This window comes from Giraffa tippelskirchi, chromosome 1, assembly GCF_054371585.1.
Source record: "Giraffa tippelskirchi isolate mGirTip1 chromosome 1, T2T-mGirTip1v1.2.pri, whole genome shotgun sequence".
Lineage (NCBI taxonomy): Eukaryota > Metazoa > Chordata > Mammalia > Artiodactyla > Giraffidae > Giraffa > Giraffa tippelskirchi.
The window spans coordinates 179,454,432-179,471,729 of NC_137275.1; the positions used below are offsets into that span (position 1 = coordinate 179,454,432).

The 17,298-nt window shown below is 49.2% G+C and overlaps 1 protein-coding gene across 7 annotated transcripts in view; it reads left to right on the forward strand.

The window, feature by feature from the left end:
* FRMPD1 (FERM and PDZ domain containing 1) overlaps positions 1-16,796 on the forward strand; it is a 165,756-nt gene extending 148,960 nt beyond the window's left edge. For 5 of the 7 annotated variants that reach the window (XM_081510639.1, XM_081510638.1, XM_081510646.1 and 2 more), the window contains 9 exons: positions 2,428-2,553; positions 3,671-3,790; positions 4,205-4,341; positions 5,355-5,481; positions 5,631-5,726; positions 7,445-7,627; positions 8,482-8,629; positions 10,772-11,578; positions 14,275-16,796. In XM_081510639.1, coding sequence (XP_081366765.1) covers positions 2,428-2,553; positions 3,671-3,790; positions 4,205-4,341; positions 5,355-5,481; positions 5,631-5,726; positions 7,445-7,627; positions 8,482-8,629; positions 10,772-11,578; positions 14,275-16,661 — 4,131 coding nt within the window. In that variant the 3' untranslated portion in view covers positions 16,662-16,796. The remainder of the gene's footprint in view (positions 1-2,427; positions 2,554-3,670; positions 3,791-4,204; positions 4,342-5,354; positions 5,482-5,630; positions 5,727-7,444; positions 7,628-8,481; positions 8,630-10,771; positions 11,579-14,274) is intronic. The other 2 variants (XM_081510669.1, XM_081510664.1) reach the window with 1 other exon arrangement.
* The last annotated feature ends 502 nt before the right edge of the window (positions 16,797-17,298 follow it).

Consider the following 17,298-nt stretch of genomic DNA (forward strand, 5'->3'; position numbering starts at 1 on the left):
GAGCAAATCTTTTAGCTCTTTGTGACAGAAAAAGAGAGGGGGATATAAGCAAATTGTATGGATAAAAAAGAGAAAAAAACACTGTCGAGTCATCAGCGGCTTCTCTTCCTCACTCCCTTACCAAGAGAAGCAAGAGTTTTCTTACATTAGAAAACTCCTTTCTCTAAATCAAGGAAAATAATATGTCATTTAGTGATACTTTTATGTGCTAGCAAAGCTGTTAATGATACAGAAATAAACTCCCTAGGGTTGCTCTCTTAGGGAGCCCAGAGTCTTGGGGTGGGGCTGGGGTGAGGAGATGGGATCTAGGGTTAATCCATGAAGAAACTATGGCAAATGCAGTGTGTTCAGAAGCAGGAAAGTAGGATGTGAAAACGGGGTGCTGTGTGCTCCCAGGAGACAGAGCTTCCAGCTAGGTGGCAAGGAACGGCCCCCAGGATGTGGTGGCCTGTGAGATCAACTTGGAAAGATGGACAGGAATGGGTCAGGAGTGGTGTGTGAAGACAGATTTCCAGTCATGGGGAATGACGCCAACAAAGACCTAGTGATGGGAAAGTTTAGCAAATATATGGGGCTTGCAAGCTAAGTGCAACAGAAGAAGCAGCAAAAGATAAACTGGAATAAATGGGTTGGCACCCGATAACTTGAGAACCTTTAATGGTAAGCTGAGGGATCTGGATTTGGGCTAGTGGGCCATGATGGAGGAGGCACTGAATATTCTTGAGCCAGGGAGAGCATGAGCAATACAAGGCTTAGACAAGTTCCTCTAGGGTCAGCAAACTCTTTCTGTAAAGAGCTAGATAATGAATGCGGTAGGTTTTATGGGCCGGGGGTTTCTGTCATGGTTACTCACCTCTGTCACTGTAGAGAATGGGTGTGGCTGTGTTCCCATATGACTATAATTACAAAAACAAGCAATGGGATGGATTTGGTTTCCAGCCTCTGCTCTAGATGTAGGGTGGCGGTCAGATAGGGTAGCATGGGAGTCCTTAGGACATGACTCAACAAAGCCAGAAGAAATGTGTATGCTCAAGCCAAGTGGAGAGTGGAGAGAGTGGACAGAGCCATGAGAGGGGCTCTCATCATGGCCAGCACACAGTAGGCATTGAATTAAAGTTGTTGAGTTTTGGAGGTGAATAAACTTTAGGACCTAGTCACTGGTTAGTTATGCGGGGTGATGGAGAAAGCAGGAAGAGGATTCAGAATGGGGAACCATGAGGAGCAGGTAGCACCCGATGGTTGGCACTTAGTAAATCTAAAATTCTAGCAGGACGTGTATGATGAGTCCGTGATGACTGTTTATTCATTGAATGCAAGTCTGTTGAGCATCACTGAATGCCAAGCTTTGCGGATATAATGGAGTACAAGACAAGTGAGGTTCACGTTCTGGGGGAGTCTAGCATCTAGCAGGTAAATGACAATAAGCAGAAAAACAGATGTCAGCAGCTACCAGGCAGTAAACACCTGTCATCTGCCAGGTGCTATTCTAAAGGCCATGTATGAGGATAGCCATTTAATGCACACAACAACCCCCAAGAGAGATGTGACTATTATGACCATTTTAGAGATGAAACCACTGAGGCATGGAGAGAGTAAGCGTTATCCAGGGACACAAAGCTAGTGAGTAGAAGTCTAGGTCTAGAGCCCATTCACTTCACTGTACTGTCTATATTACTGAAGAACAGTGCTGTCATTGAAGAAGATCTTATAGTGATGAAGAAAATCAACACGATCCTGGGACAAAGAATAACAGGGACAGTCGCATTTAGATAGAGACCAGAGGTAGCCTTGGGAAGAGTGCAGGAAGAGTGTGCCAGGCAGAGAAAACCACATTGTGAATGCCCCGAGGCAGCAAATACCTTGTGATGCCAAGGGGCCCCTGTAGTGAACGAGGAGAGTGTGGCATGGCAGCTCTGGTGGCCCTGTATCAGTTCTCATCTCACCCCATCAGCCCCTCTAAATGGGCATCGTTATCCTCTGTTTCACAGGAAGAAACAGGTTCAGAAGCATCAGATTGATTTCCCTCAGTGGCATAGAGGGCAGGTGCTGGGATTATGTCTGGTAAGCAATTGACAGTGCAGACTCCAGAGATAGGATGGATCTGGAGACCTTGAAGAGGGGTGAAAGGCCCCAAGGGATAGCTTCAGCCTCCCAAGTAAAGCCAGAGAGGGTGGCCGTATGGGGGGCACTGCAGCCCTGTGGGGAAGGGAGCAGTGGGCACAGGGCCCTGAAGGGGTGATGAGAAGTCCCATGTGTGGCCCATCAAGATTAGCCTCCTGTATTGGCAGTGGACCCAGCCAGCATGGGCCTTTCTCTCCCTGGCAGCACAGAGGAGCAGAGGGGCGGTCAGGGGAGTCCTCCCTGCCCTGTGCCTGAATGTGAGGACCGGCCTGCTCCTCGGTGACCCTTGTGCCTCTGTGCCTGCAGGACATCATCCTCACGGTGAAGGAGAAGCTGTCGATCCGAAGCACAGAGTACTTCGCTCTGGTCCTGGAGGAGCAGTACAATGTCTCACGGCTGCACCTGCTGCATGAGGAGGAGCTCATCCAGCAGGTACCACCTGCCTCTGCTCCCAGTGAGGAGATCTGCACGGGGCGAGCTGCATGCCTCGGCCACAGCCTTTGGGTACAGGGTGCAGTGCATCTGCAGGTTTGATGTGCTTTCTTGTGCCCAGACGACACAGAGCTCACTCAGCCTGGTTTGTGAACCAAGTTAGGCAGGCCTCCGTTTTGCAGATGAGGAGAAAGAGGCTTAGAGAGGTAAGGTAATTTACTCAAGGTAACGCAACCACTAGACCCCATCTTTTGCTTCCAGCTCTGATGACCTTCCTCTGAACCTCCCACCTTTGACACGTCAGGGAAGCGTCTGTGGCTAGGTCTCAGCCCTTTCTGTGAGACTTGTCCTGAGCAGAACAGGGCTAACACAGTCAGTCGATCTGTACCACTCAGCCTTTCAGCCGTGCAGTGCTTTGTTGTACCAGTTTTCAAAAGCCAAACACAGGTCAGTTGCAAAAATTCTTGTTGAGTGTGTGTACTACTATAAAGATGAGTATGATTTCAGTAATTGGAAAAGGAAAAGGGGCTTTTTTAAGAAGAGGAGCAGCATGAACAAGGCATGAGCTCATGGAAGCCACTCTGAGGGTTCCTCATTGCAGATGCATTCCTACCATGGTCACTCATTTCCTAACACCGCTGCTTACAAACTTTAAAAAAAATCACTTCTGTTCCATTAGCATTGGAAAAAGAAATCAAATTAAACCACTGAAATAGTTGAAGTGAAAAAAAAGTAAGGTGCAAGGTATATTTATTATATATACCCACGTAATGTATTGTATGCTACTGTTTGTGGCAAAGAAAGGAATGTACATTTATAGGAGCATAAATACACATAGACAGTCTCTGGAAGGGTATATAAGAAGCCAGATGCAGATATTTCTTCTACAAAGGGGAACAAGTTGATGGGATCAGTGGGAAACGGTGTTCTTTGGAGCTTTTTACATCTTATACCCATGGGAAAGTCAATCAAGGGCAAAGGTCTGTGCTGACTTGGGAAGAACTAAAACTGAAATCTCTAGGGACTATCTTCCATTGTCTTTTTAAATTTAAGTTGTTTTGTGGAATAACTGAGAACAAAAACAGAAGATGAACCGTGTCTCTCTTATGCATTGCAGGTAGTGGAAAGGGAGGAGTCACATGACTACCGCTGCCTCTTCAGGGTTTGTTTTGTCCCCAAGGACCCCCTGGACCTCCTGAAAGAAGACCCTGTGGCCTTTGAATACCTCTATCTGCAGGTGACCTGGTCTGCCCTTCCTAAAATAACAGTGGTTTTTCTCAAAGATGGCACATTGGGTTATTTTGAACATGAGCTCAAGGCAATTAAGCAACTCCCTGGTAGGGATTATCTTGGTCTGAGGGAGAGTAGGCCTGATTATCCCTTAGAATTCCATTTTATGTCACTGAGTTGCTATGTTAGGCGATTTGCAATATATTAATGAACTTAAAGCTTAGTCCTCAGTGTAGATTTACATTTTCTAACACCATTTAGGATCTTTAGAGTTACAGTTTTTATTACCAAAAGGGGCAACCAAGGTCACACAGGCAAGAATTGGCAGAGCCAGGTGTCCAAGTTGCCTTTCACCCAAGAGCACTAGGAAGCCCGTCCATGTGTTCTTGTTTCCCAGTGTCTCTGACCTCATCTCTCCTAGAGCTGCAGCGATGTGCTCCAGGAGCGCTTTGCGGTTGAAATGAAGTGTAGCTCAGCGCTCCGGCTGGCAGCCCTGCACATCCAGGAGCGGATCTACGCGTGTGCACAGCCACAGAAGATCTCTTTGAAGTACATAGAGTGAGTGGCAGGGGACTTCGGTGTCCCGCCAACAGCAGCTGTGTTGCATTTATCACTTGGCTGGCCCTGGGCCAGGATGGCCAGAATCCACAAGAAGCTGACACTCACCCACCTCCCCATCTGTCCATTGTCTTCCCGTCATTTCCCTCTGCACCCTCTCCAACACAGCCTGGCTTCCCCTGAGGTCAGAACCCGGATGCTCCCTCTGGGGCCCAAGCCAGCTCCAGATGGAATGACACAGGATCCCTTTGTAAATTCCCAGTTCCTGGGAGGATATCTCAGGAAATCAGTTGACAACTTCAGCATCAAGCTCTTCTGAGAGCAGGAATGCCTTGGAAGTTCATTTGTGGTTAACGAAATCCTGTTGTATTACATCCTATTAGAGCAGTTTCAAGTCCCGAGGCTCTGACAGCTCCAGATTCTTAGCTTAAAATGTCACTTTGCTCTGGATGGTATCACCCAGATTTGCTCATCTCCTCACCAAATCTCAGCTCTGTCTTGCCTGCCGATGAATTATATTTAAAATTTTTTTTAAAATCCTTGACCTTCCCCCTGATATCCTAGGTTAAATCTCTAAAGAGTGGGACCTGAAAATCTGTATTTTTAACTAGCTTGTTGGGTGGGGTGGTGGGGAATTAGGCTGGCATCATTCTCAAGCATGGCCTCAGTGATTCACATGTTCTGTGTGTTGCCCTGAGACTGTGCTGAACATGTGTAAGGAGTAATGGGCTCCTTGAACGATCATGGGCTTTAATTCCAGAATGGCTCATTTTGTGGAGTGTGTGTGTGTTTGTATAAATAAATAGATAGATAGATATCACACATATACAGTCTTCATATATATATATTTACATATACTCCACAAGACCAGCCAGATATCTCCTGTTGAGAAAGAAGCTCATAATTACAGTATTCTTGGAACAATAACTACTGAATCAAATATAATTACGTTCTTCATTAGAGTCAAGTTTGCTGTAGACATGAGCCTCCTTGTCTCCAATGTCTCATGGCAGGAAGGACTGGGGAATTGAGAACTTTATATCTCCAACTTTACTACGAAACATGAAAGGAAAAGACATCAAGAAAGCCATCAGCTTCCACATGAAGAGGAACCAGAACTTGTTGGAACCCAGACAGAAGGTAGTTTAGCCACAGCCCCTGCCGACCACACGTTGACTGTTGTGAAACCTCAGGGTGAGAATTTTCAACATTGCCTGCATTTTAGGCAAATGAATAGCTCTGACCTCAACAGTCTTTTTTGTTTTCTTTTTTTTTTACCTTTATTTAAGCAACTTATTTCTGCTGCCCAGCTACGTTTAAATTACCTACAGATCCTTGGGGAACTCAAGACGTACGGTGGGAAAATCTTTAATGCTACTTTAATGGTACGTATTAAAGAACTTCTTATAAGGGATGCAAAAGAGCCTCTGAACATCAATGTGTTTTTTAGTCTAAAATTCATGAGGACTGTCATGGACTAGAATTTGTTTGGGAAAGTGAACATTATGCTGTCGGGGAGCGTCTGTCATGCCACTGCTTGACGCCAGCCCTCTGACAGATGCTGGGGAGGAAGAGCTGAATGAGACACGGTTCCCATCCTCAAATGATGCAACGAGGCACCAAACAGGGCAGAGTAAAGCCATGAGAGGCACAGGACCATTACCGGAAAGTCAAAGACAGAGGCTACCACTGCCAGCTTCAGGTTGAGTGGGCAAGGAGAAGGGATTAAGGAAAGGCAAGAAGATTGCATTTGGCCAGATTTCAGATGAAAGGCATTCTGAGGGCAAGATACTGTGATCAGTTTACCCTGGAGCTTTGGGTATATGAGGGTGAAGAGGAAAAAAGGAAAATCATGAAGAAAAGATAAGAATGTTAGACTGGAGGCTGGGGCCCTGATTATTCAGAAGGGAAGAAGTGAGCAGTGGACCTGAGAAGGGAAAACAAGAAAAAGAGTCCTCTGCTGTGTTACCCATTCCTCCCTTGGTCTGCTTTTTGGAGCCTAGGCCTGGAGCTCTGTGCTCTGCTGCAGTCACTGATGTGGGATGTGGCTTAAGGGAATTCTGCCCCCACCAGTCAGCCCCTTTGTGTCTCAAGCACAAAGCCAGACAATTTACCAATTAGAGATTTTAAAAAATAATAATAGCAAAGCTCCTTTCAGTGGATTTGGTGTGCTTCTTAGTCATTTACAGTGATGGGTTAATTTAATTAGGCTGCTGACCTAACAATGTAGATGGAAAAAGAGAATTGATGTTTTGAGAGAAAGGAAGAGCATCTGATTGTTTGGGGAAGAGAAAAACTGGTCGAGTCTTTGTACAAGTAGAGGACTAAGTGGTGGAGAAGACACTAGCTCACAGAAGGGAAACTTGAAGGTACAAGAAAAACTACCCTCTTTTCTCTAGGGCTAATCTTGCCCTCGGCCAACTGTCCGGTTCCTGTCTCCATTTCCTCTTTACCTTTCATGTCTAAGGAAAGACCTGGGAGTGGGAGAAGAAACCAACTACATGGAACTGGCTCAGGGTGCTTGCTGGTCACTGGAGGTTCACACGTAGACACACACAGACTCCGTTGTCAGGGACCTTAATGGAATATGCAACTCAAATACAGATAATAACAGATAATAAGACCTCTGAGCTTAGAAGTCCTATAAATCCTAGTCCTAGATAGTCCCACGCTGTCCGAGAAGGACAGAGAACATGATGTGGAATCAACATAGAAAAGGACTGTTCTGATTTGAGGAGCAAATCAGGTGGCGTTTTCTATGGGCAGTAGGTTTTGATGGAAGGTTCTAAAAAAGGGTGGATTTTCAACAGGTAATGATAACAAGGGATTCCAAGTGGAGGGCACAATGTGAATTTAGGCACATAGGTGTGAAAGTATATGGTTATGTTTATGGAACAGGTAAAAGTCCCGTGAAGGGTATTATGGGAGATAAATTTATACTTAGTTTATCTGTAGATGGGGCCCAGGTTAGGCTGTCACCTAACTGGGTTATCTAGAGGAGTGGTGGTGAGGGGTTTGCAGAGAGAGGTATCATGTCCCACGTGTATAGTGTGTTTTCTCTAGCTTGTGAATGGAAACTAATTCCCCTTCCTGCCCTCTGCAGTTACAGGACAGAGAATCCTACATTGCCCTTCTGGTTGGAGCCAAGTATGGCATTAGCCAAATTATCAATAGTAAACTCAACATCATGTCCACGTTGGCAGAGTTTGCCAACATCAGCCGTGTAGAGCTGACAGAAGAGTCTGAGAAAGTGAGCATGGTCAAAGTGTATCTTCAGGATGTCAAGGTAATGCATGGAAAGAAATTTTAAATCCAGCTTCTGGAATCTGGGGCTAAATTACTCGAGGGTAGTTTATGTGAGTCTGGATATTAACAGGGTCTCATGTCCAACATTTTCTTAAGAGATGGAATTGTCCATCCTGTCCCATCAAAGGGAAAGTGATGAACAGGGTACATTTTCCTGGGCAGGTCCTAAAAGGTGTTTTTTTATAAACTGAGCTGGACCATATACTTTCCTGACAGGTTCAGCAACCTACATGGGAGCACCAGAGAGTGTTATCACATGCATTAGACCAGAATGGCTGCCCAAGATTTTGGGTGGCAGCAATTAAAATAGATCAGTGGTATAGGGTACTTCCTATACCTCTCTGGAAGGTCCTACGTTTATCCTGCTTCCTTTGACTTAATCCCAACGTGCTCAGGACTGGTGCTTCATTCTTCTTATCCACCTCTCCTTCCTTCTCTACTCGATCCTGCTCCTTTTTCTTTTCTAGGTCAGGTCTTAAAGAGGCCCCATAGCATGAATGAGCAGGGTGGGGTGGTTGAGATGGGGGGCTGGGGTTGGGATAGAAGGACAGGAGACACTGTGGAGACTGGATGGGAGGAACCCACTGCATGTGTGAGTGCTTGTGTGGTTGTGTGTGTGCACACTCATTTCAAATCTTGTAGGTGAGGACAGGTATATTGTCGGGACACCAGGGGGCCTGTCTATGGACGGTGGCTGGATTTAACCTGAAATCTCTCATGGGCCCCACGTGGCCTGGTTGCCCTTTCTATCGCTTGCTGCCAGCCTTCAGACTTTGTATCCCTTGTTGCCAGCCTTAGCCCTTTATACGCTTAATAGCCTCTTTACCCTCAAAGGTTCTGACTTTGCTGCTGGAATCCAACAGTGCAAAAGACCTAGCCTGCCTGATTGCTGGGTACTACAGGCTGTTTGTCGACCCAGTGACCTCTGTTTTCCTCTGGCCTGGAAACAAACAGCAGGTGCACCGGGTGTCTGCTGAAGAAGGTGAGGTGCTGAGGCTTGGACCCAGTAAGGACAGGCCCAGTTCACTGCCTTGTAGGTCAAGGCAGCCTAAAAGGGGATGGTGCACTGAGTGGAGCTGACGCTTCCACTCAAGGGGATGAGAGCTGTTTCTCCATTCATTTCTTGGTAAACAGCTGATCTTTCCAAAATCCTAAATAGAGGGGATTTCTTTGTACCTGAGAGTCCCATAAAGCCAAGGAAGGCTGTGGAAGGTCTCTGATTCCCTGTAGTATTAGTTAAAATCATCTCTAAAATCGACAGTATTTTATCTTGGATAGTAAAACAAGATGTCACTTATTTGTTTAGAAAGTAGAGCTGACCTAGCTTCTCATCTCATGCCTCTTTTGCTTCTCTTGAATTATAATAAAAATTCTCTGCCTTACATGTTTATAAGAACAGGGTACATAGAGATAGAAGGTGAAAATCATCTGACATAAGGAATGAAGTAGGGGAGGCCAGATTAGGTGAACATTTTCCCAGTTTCCACCAGGCTTTTGCTTCAGCACTACTGATGCAGCATTCTTCCCAGTGGTTTGCCGATAAATGTTTAACAACTGTCTCTGCAGGGGAAGAAGCAAAATGAAACAGAACCCTGATTTGAAGCAATTGCCTAAACATTGGCAATGGCATAAACACTCCCACCGTGTCAGCTATACTTTCTAAACAAATAAGTGACATCTTATTGTTTTTACTGTCAAAGATAAAATTTCAAGCCCCTGACATGCTGTCACTGAACGTGGAGGTGGGGAGAGGTGCTGAGTAGCGCACCATTGTATGGCATTTCCTCCATGTGGATAAGACAGGCATAAGTAATCTCAGAGACTGGCTGATAGGAAACGAAGAATTCAGAAGTGAAGCGTTTCCTGTACTTGTTCCCTTTGTCTTTAACACAGCTTATTAACAAGGGATGATGCCTCTGAGACGGCACCCCGCGGAGCCATGCAGTTGTGGAGGCCTGGTGGGGTGGTCACAGGAGGCCTACTTCAACCTGTTGGAAATAGGTTATGACAAACATGGTGAAGTTACCCAGGCAAAGAGGGGAGGAGCTATCCTTTGAAGCAGAGGGACACAGTGGAGGCGGGAAGGCTGAGAAGCTCTCTGTGGTAGCTAGAGCATGGGGAAGGCTGCAGTGAGCGGCCAGGCTGCTGAGGAAGGGTGGGAGCTGCACTGTGAGAGGGTGACCAGGCTGCTGAGGGTCACCCTGGGAGAGCCCCCAACCTCAGAAGGAGACCTTAGGTTCTTCCCTGTAGGCAAGAGAAACCATCAGAGGTTTAAGTACAATGGGATGTGATCAGAGAGAAGTGGGGTTTTTTGTTTGTTTGTTTGGGGGTTTTTTTGGCTGTGGTGGGTAGCATGCAGTATCTTAGTTCCCTGACCAGGGATCAAACCCGTGCCCCCTGCAGTGGAAGCGTGGAGCACTAACCACTGGACCACCAAGGAAGTCCCCAGAGAGAAGTTGAAAACAGATTGCACCTGGAGGTTTATGGTGCATGAGCAATTTGAGACCTGGCTCAATGCCCCCCCCCCCAACCCTTTCACCATGAATCCTTCCAAGTACCAGCAGTGGGTCACTTTTTACTTTTCTAAAAGCCTTGTAGCACCAGTGGGTCACTAGGCCAGGCTTCAGAGTGATGCCAGCCTAGCAGCCTCAGGACCCCCATAAAGTTAGTAAAAATACAGATTCTAAGGCTCCACTCCCTAGATATTAGACTCAATACATCAGGGTGAGGTCCAAGGATATGTTGTTGTTTTTTTAATATGATTCCCTGTCTGATTTTGATGCCCGGTCAGGACAGAGCTGAGATTTTTAGGAGGGGTGTAGCAAACCACCTAAATACCCAGCTGTTTCCATAAACAGATAGATCTCCTTGGAGGTGGAGGTCATCCTGTCTCCTTTAGGTGGCTCAGATAGAGGTGGGGAAGGAGACTTGACACTTGTGTGGAGAACGTGGAAATTTGGAGTCCTGTGGATCCCATGTTAGTCAGCGTAGCATGGTCCAGGCCTGTCACCCTGCTGGACCTCTGTTCTCTCATCTGCAACATAAGAGGGCAGGCAAAGTGGGGGCGGGTGGACACGTGAGCATCTGCCAGTCCCCTAATCCTGTCACATAACTCTTGTGTCAGGCTACGAGTCCAGGACCTGCAGTGACTCCGAGGAGTCGTCCGAAGTGGACTGCGTGCTGGAGCCCCTCTCTGACAGACGCCTGCCAAAGCTGGGCCCCTGCAGACCACTTGCAGAAGAAGAGCAGCCTACTGGGGACAGCTCCACGCCTGCGGTGGCTGGGAAAGGCCCAAGCACTTGCGGGGCCAGCAGCACAACAGACAGTGCCGAATCCGAGGCATCCGACTCGGCCAACACTGAGAGCCGAGGCTGCAGGACCAGCGGCTCCAGTGAGTCCATGGATGCCCTGGAAGAGGATGACCTGGACGCTTGCTCCTCCAGCAGGTCCGGCTTCTTCCACCTGGGCTTGCCTGGCTTCCCAGAGAGTCTTGATTCAGACACCCAGGAGGAGAGAAGCAGGGTTGAAACCAGTGGCTTCCTCTGTCTCCTGGACCTGGCCCAGAGAACCAACCCTCAGAGCCGGAAGACAGAGTTTTCTGAGAATCCTGCTCCTGAGGCCTTCAGCTGGGGGCCGGAATTGAATGCGCTCAGGCTGGACCCCAGGCTGTACGAGGGCAGCCGGATTGACTACTACAGCCTGTGTGCCAACGTCTCCCCCGCCAGCCACCTGAGCGACAGCTCTGATAGCACATCTAGCCGGCAGGGTAGGGGCGCAGCAGCCCTGGGCCAGCGGGGAGGGTCTGAGGCCCTGTCTAGCTCTGCAGTGCAAGCCCTGACCCCAGGCCTGCCACTGGCCTTGGAGGATGGCAGTTCCGACGAGGAATACTATGATGCAGCTGACAAGCTCACGCCCCCAGATGCCCTCTCAGGTGAGCCCTCCCCGGCAGGTGTGTGGATCGTGCAGGCAGCTCCTCAGTCCCCAGGGAGGGCAGTGTGCAAGCCTGAGGGGAAAGCATTTGGGTAAAGCATGGGTGCTCCTTCTCTTTTGAGGTGGGCTCCCTGGGCTCAGTGGACCACATTGTGGGCATCCCAACTTCAAGTAAGGGCTACAGGGGAGGTTCAGAGAACTGTGGACAGGCAGAGATGGGTGGCATTAATTCCACAGTGGGAATCAGGGAAGGCTTCCTAGAAAAGGCAGCAAGTGGGCCAGGCCTTGTGAGATGGACAGAATTCACAGAGAAAGAAAAGGTTTGATATGAGCACCCAGCAGAGGGAAGCAGCTGCGCTATTGTTGACCTGGAAGCTTTAAATGAGGCCTTAAAACAAAAAGAACCTAACTGGCAGGCCATTGGTGGTCCTTAAGGGACTCAGACATAGGTGGGAAGATCAGATTCCTCCTTCTTTCCTCCACAGAGTGTGGGGTGTCTTTCCTCATAGAATGACTTCCTAAGCTGACCTGTGAGGTCCTTGCAGAACATTTACACACATACACACTCTCACACTCATACTCACACATACACTTTCTCTCCTCTCCCTCTCTCTCACTGCACTCTGAAGGAAAAAAAAAAAACGGAAAATGGCACGCAGACATTAAGAGTGACCTACTAGGAGCGGGGGAAGCTGTGAGCCCTCTTCTTTGTCCCAGCCCTTTCCTGTGCTCCCTGTCCTCTAGGGGTTTCCCATTGCTCATGGGAGAAAGGCCAACTCCTTAGCAGCCCCTGTGAGGTTTCTCGAGGCCCTCTGTGACATGGCCTCGGTGTGTCTCTCTCCTTCCCCCTGAGCCTTCTCCCTGCATTCCTGCCACACAGACCTCCTTGCCATTTTTCAAAGTGCCCAGTTCTTTCCTACCTCCAGCCTTTGCACATGCCGCTCCGTCCACCTGAAACACTCCTTACCCTCATCTTTGGCTGCTGCTCCCCTTCTATCTCTCAGGCCCCACCTGGAAATTCACTTCCTCTGAGGATATTAACCAGACCGCCAGGGCGAGGTCTCCTCCACCAGCCCCCGCCCCATCACACACCCTGGGTGCTTCCTGCCTGTAGCTGCATATTTACTTGGGTGATTTTTGTATGGCTATTTCTCTCCTTCACTAAAGCGAAAGCGTCTGTGATGTGGGAACTGTACATTTGACACTCACCTCTGTGTCCTGCCGCAGAGTTCCTGGCAGCTGCTGCTAGATGGATGAATGAGTGCACTCTCCACCATCTACCCCGATTTCATTAACTGACAAGTAGAAACCCACGGCCAGGTTGTGCACTGCTCGCCAGAGAACAGTCAGCTGCCATCCGTGCCTCCAGTCTTGTCCTGCTAGGCCAGCCATTGTGCTGGAGACACGTTGGGGGTGAGACAGACCATCAGTCAAGGCCTTCCTTTGTGGGAGTCCAGTCAGGGAGATAAGGTCCACATTGGACACTTCCTCTTTCATGGAGAGCCGGTGAGGTGTTGGGGAGACCGCCCAGACCTGGGACTCATGGGCCCGGGGTCTGCTGGGGCCGCTGACTCACTGTGAGAGCCTCTCCCTTTTTAAAGCTTCAGAAACACCCTTGGCCAGTGGCTGAGGGGTGTCTGGGCATCAAAATCACCCAAGGGGAGTCAAATACTATAAATTCCTAGACCCAGCCTCAGAGATTCTGCTTTAGGAGGTGTGAGGAGCTGCGTAGGATTTGATGAGGCTTTTAATAAGGTTCAGCCAGGTTGGAAAAAACCAGTCCGAGTATAAGAGCCCTCTGATTCTCAGGCAGTAGCCTGTGATCCTAATTCCTTCTGGCTGATTCCCAGGACTTCTTCATAGAAGTGTTTCTCCTTTCAGAAAGATCCATCTTGGTATGCACAAGATCCCTCATGCCCACAACTGAGAGTCACAGTCACTTTTTGTCAAAAGAAAGCTCCTTCAGAACGCTCACCCTGTAGTGCCAATCATAATAATAACAGCACAGGCTTCCTTTAGTGAACACCCACTAGGCACAGGCTTGTGCTAGGAGCCTGATATGTACTAAGTCATCTATCCAGCATGGCAGTGTTGATAGACACCACTGGTACTGCCTGACTTGGGTTAATGAGAGAAAGTGAGATAGTGTTGGATGTCAGATAGCTTAGAGAATTGCCAGCAGAGGTGAAGCCCTGGTTCTGACATAGGCAGAGACCAGACCAGGAGGCTAGGCAGCAGGATTCCTCACTGTACTGTTAGGATTCCGTGGCTGCAAAGAATGGGTTGTACTGTTTGTTTGTTTGCTTGTTTCTATCAATGTGTTTGAGTTTGAAATTTTAAGAAATTTCGTAACTGACTTTCTAGCTCATACCTCTGACCACTTGGCTGATATGGATAGGGCTCCTTCATTTATAGTTTCAGCAGCCTGTAATTGTTGGAGAGATGTCATCCCCTGAAAGGAAGTTGACCAAAAGACAAGGCAATGGATGTTGGGCAACCCGGAATCAAAACACATCTACCACGGTGCTCATCCCCATCTTTCAGAAGAGGAAACTGAGGAGCTCAAGGTTTAACATGCCCCAGGTTACACAGCCCAGCCAGGATTCAAACCCAGGCCATCCTGCGTCCTAAGCCCAAGAGCTGCACATCTCTTTGTTTTTCTGCTTTTCATCTTCTTTTTCCTTTCTTGATTCTCAGGGCTCAGAGCTGCTTCTGCTGTAGAAACCAGTGCCCCAGGATCACAGAATGAGGCCAGCCCCTGCAGCCCTGAGGTCAGCCTGAATCCTGGGCCAGATGGAAGAGAGCCAAGCAGGAGGGCAGGGGTGAAGAAGTATGCCAAGACCCTGAGGAAAAGAAGGTCTTTCCTGCAGACCGACTATACCTGTCAGGTCTCGTTTCCCCTGGTGCCGTCAGCTTCCCTGGAGAGCGTGGACGCCGTGTGCTACTATGACCGGGAGCCCTACCTTGCCCTCGGTGCACCCTCCCCAACTGTGTCCTCTCTGCAAGACGTGCAGGGTGAGCCTGGCGTCCTGGAGACCAAGGCCCTGGGGCTGCTGACTCCCCTGAGGGAGACCAAGAGCAAAAACCCAGCCTCCCGGGCCATGGAGATGGAGCCAGAGACCATGGAAACCAAATCTGTCATCGACTCTCGAGTGTCATCTATTTCTGCCGTTCGCCTCCGGGTTGACCCTAACCAGAAAGAGAATCCTGGGATTGCCCCTCTGACCTCCAGTGTTGCTGGTTCCCCAGCAAACACCCCTCACGGTCTCAACCCAGGCTCATCTGGCCCAGATACCGCTCAGGCAGGGCCTCCCCAGACCTTATCTCCATTTCAAGACTTGAATGGCAGTGCCCCCCAAGAACTTACCATGGAGCTTGGGAACAGCACCTCCTCCCTCTCCAGTGCTGATGTGAACCCAGACAGAGTCTGCCTGACCGTCAGCCCAGGGCCACATACTGTTGCTCAAGGAGACACACTGGAGCTGGGAGGAGTTCGGTTGGAAACAGGATTGGGATCTCTGTTTATAAATCCTATGCCAGAAACTGCCCCCCAGGACACAGAGCCTTTGTTGTCTTCTCGAGACGGACCTAAAAGTGATGAGTGTGGAATAAATTCGGAAGAGACGATGGCGTCTTTCCCTGCAAAGGAGGAGCAACAAGGACAACTATCTCTGAAACATGGTAGAGAAGTTACAAACAAAAATGACACCAGCTTATTTCATGATGAGTCTGGGAAGGATCCAGGTGACCCCAAGGTTGATGGGTCTGTGGATGTTCTTCCACAGACTACTGGTGTCAGTGCTCCAGCTGGTGGCATGGTAGCCTCCCTCTTCTTGGAGACTCCTGTTACAGGGACTGAGCAGACCCCACCAAGTTCCACTACAGAACTCCAAGGACAAAGCAGAGAAATCCCAGGTCAAGCCTGCCAGGCCCAAGAACAAAAACTATTGGCAGAGTTGGATTTTGATTCAGATTTCTTGCTTAGGGACCAGACCATTTCATCAGCCTTCTCTCTAGAGGAGGTCAAGGCAGAGCCACCTAATCATGTGACAGGGGAAGACACCACCCCTGGGGACATTCCCCAGCAGGTCTCCTTGAATCCAGGGCCTTCTCTGCCAGAGCCACTACCATGTCCCCAAGAGGAGCCCCGCTTAGATGGTTCAAACCGTTTTTCGGTGCCAGAAAGCAAAGGCAAAAGGCCTAGCATCTGCCTTCCTGCTGAGAAGTCTTTTCTGTGCTTTGCCCCAGAGAGCTATCCTAAAGGTTCTGCCAGTCTCAGGACAGCTCCATCTTTGGGGTTTGCAGGTGTGAATGAGACAGTGGCCCCCAGGATGGGCATGGAGCAGTGCAGCTGCCAGTTCTCCTATGCCACGTGCTTCCGTGGCCTGCAGCCAGAGACAGAGGAGGAAGACAGAGACTTGGAAGCATGTCCTACAGCCCCCCTCACCTCACCGCCCTCTGCAGGAAGCCGGCTGGCCCTGCCCTGGAGGCCTGCCCGGGCCCACAGCTGCAGTGCCGAGCTCCCATCGAGGAACAGCCACATCTGGCCCGAGTACTGCTCCAGGGCTCTAAGACAGCTGAAAGCTGCCCCCGCTAGCATCCCTGAGGGCTTCATCCAACTCATGGAGAGCTTGCTGGAATTACAGGACATTTTAGAAGCTTCCTGGGGGAATGGGAATAAACACCCCCCCGAGAAGTGCACCTGGCACTTTTCTGAAAGCCGGAGCCGCCTCTGCATGGGCTCCCAAAAGCTCCTGTCAAGCTGTCAGCACGTGATCAGAATGGAGCAGACCCCGGAGGAGATGCAGAGTGCTGTGCAGGACACCTTCCAGCACCTGGTCCAGCTGGCCGGCCTGTGCTTCCAGTTCACAGACTGCAGCCGCTGCTCCACCCGCCACAGGGAGGCAGTGGGGAACCTGAGGGATGTGGTGTACACCTACCACCAGTTTGTGGAGGCCGCTAAGCTGACCTGTGAGAGAGGCTACCATGACCTGAGTGTGAAACTCTTGGCCCGTCAGTGCACTGCCCTCACGGCCGCCGTGTTCTGTTTGACCCAGAAGTTCCGGGCCTCCACTGCCCTGTGAGCAGGCCAGTCGCCGCAGCCCCCTGCTCTGCCCTGGACGCTTCCCTGAGCGGTGTCTACCATTCTTCTACCCACCCCTCTCAAATGTTTACTATTTAAAGTATTCAAATAAACTACTGCTTAATCTTTGCCTGAATTCTACAGAGTGATGACAAGTTTGGGTCAAAAGCATTCACTCTTATTTGTTCAACAAACATTCACTGGATACCTCCTCTAGTCAGGGTGGGTACTAAGGGTTTATTCATAAATATGAGTAAGACAACTCCCTGCCCCTGGCCAGGATGCTCACGGCCCCTCTGGGTGGGTACAGATAAGCAGATTGCCAACAGTAATGTGTGTACCCTAGGAGGAGCATACTCTGAGAGTGTGGAAGCTAGAAGTCACATTCTGTCCCAAGAAGGCAGGGATAGGGGAGGAAGGTGGAGTCGCTGAAAAATCATTTTAACCTCTCCCAGCACACTGATTTGGCAGTAACCTCTGCAAATAGAGGAGTGAATACCTGTGATATTTGATAGATTCTACCTTCACAAGTTATGGTTTGCAGCACCTCTTCCTGGAGGTCTGGTATTCTTGGTGGCCTCACTGCAATGAGCATAGGTTGCCACTAGGTGGCGGTGGCAGTAAGCACCTTGGTTACA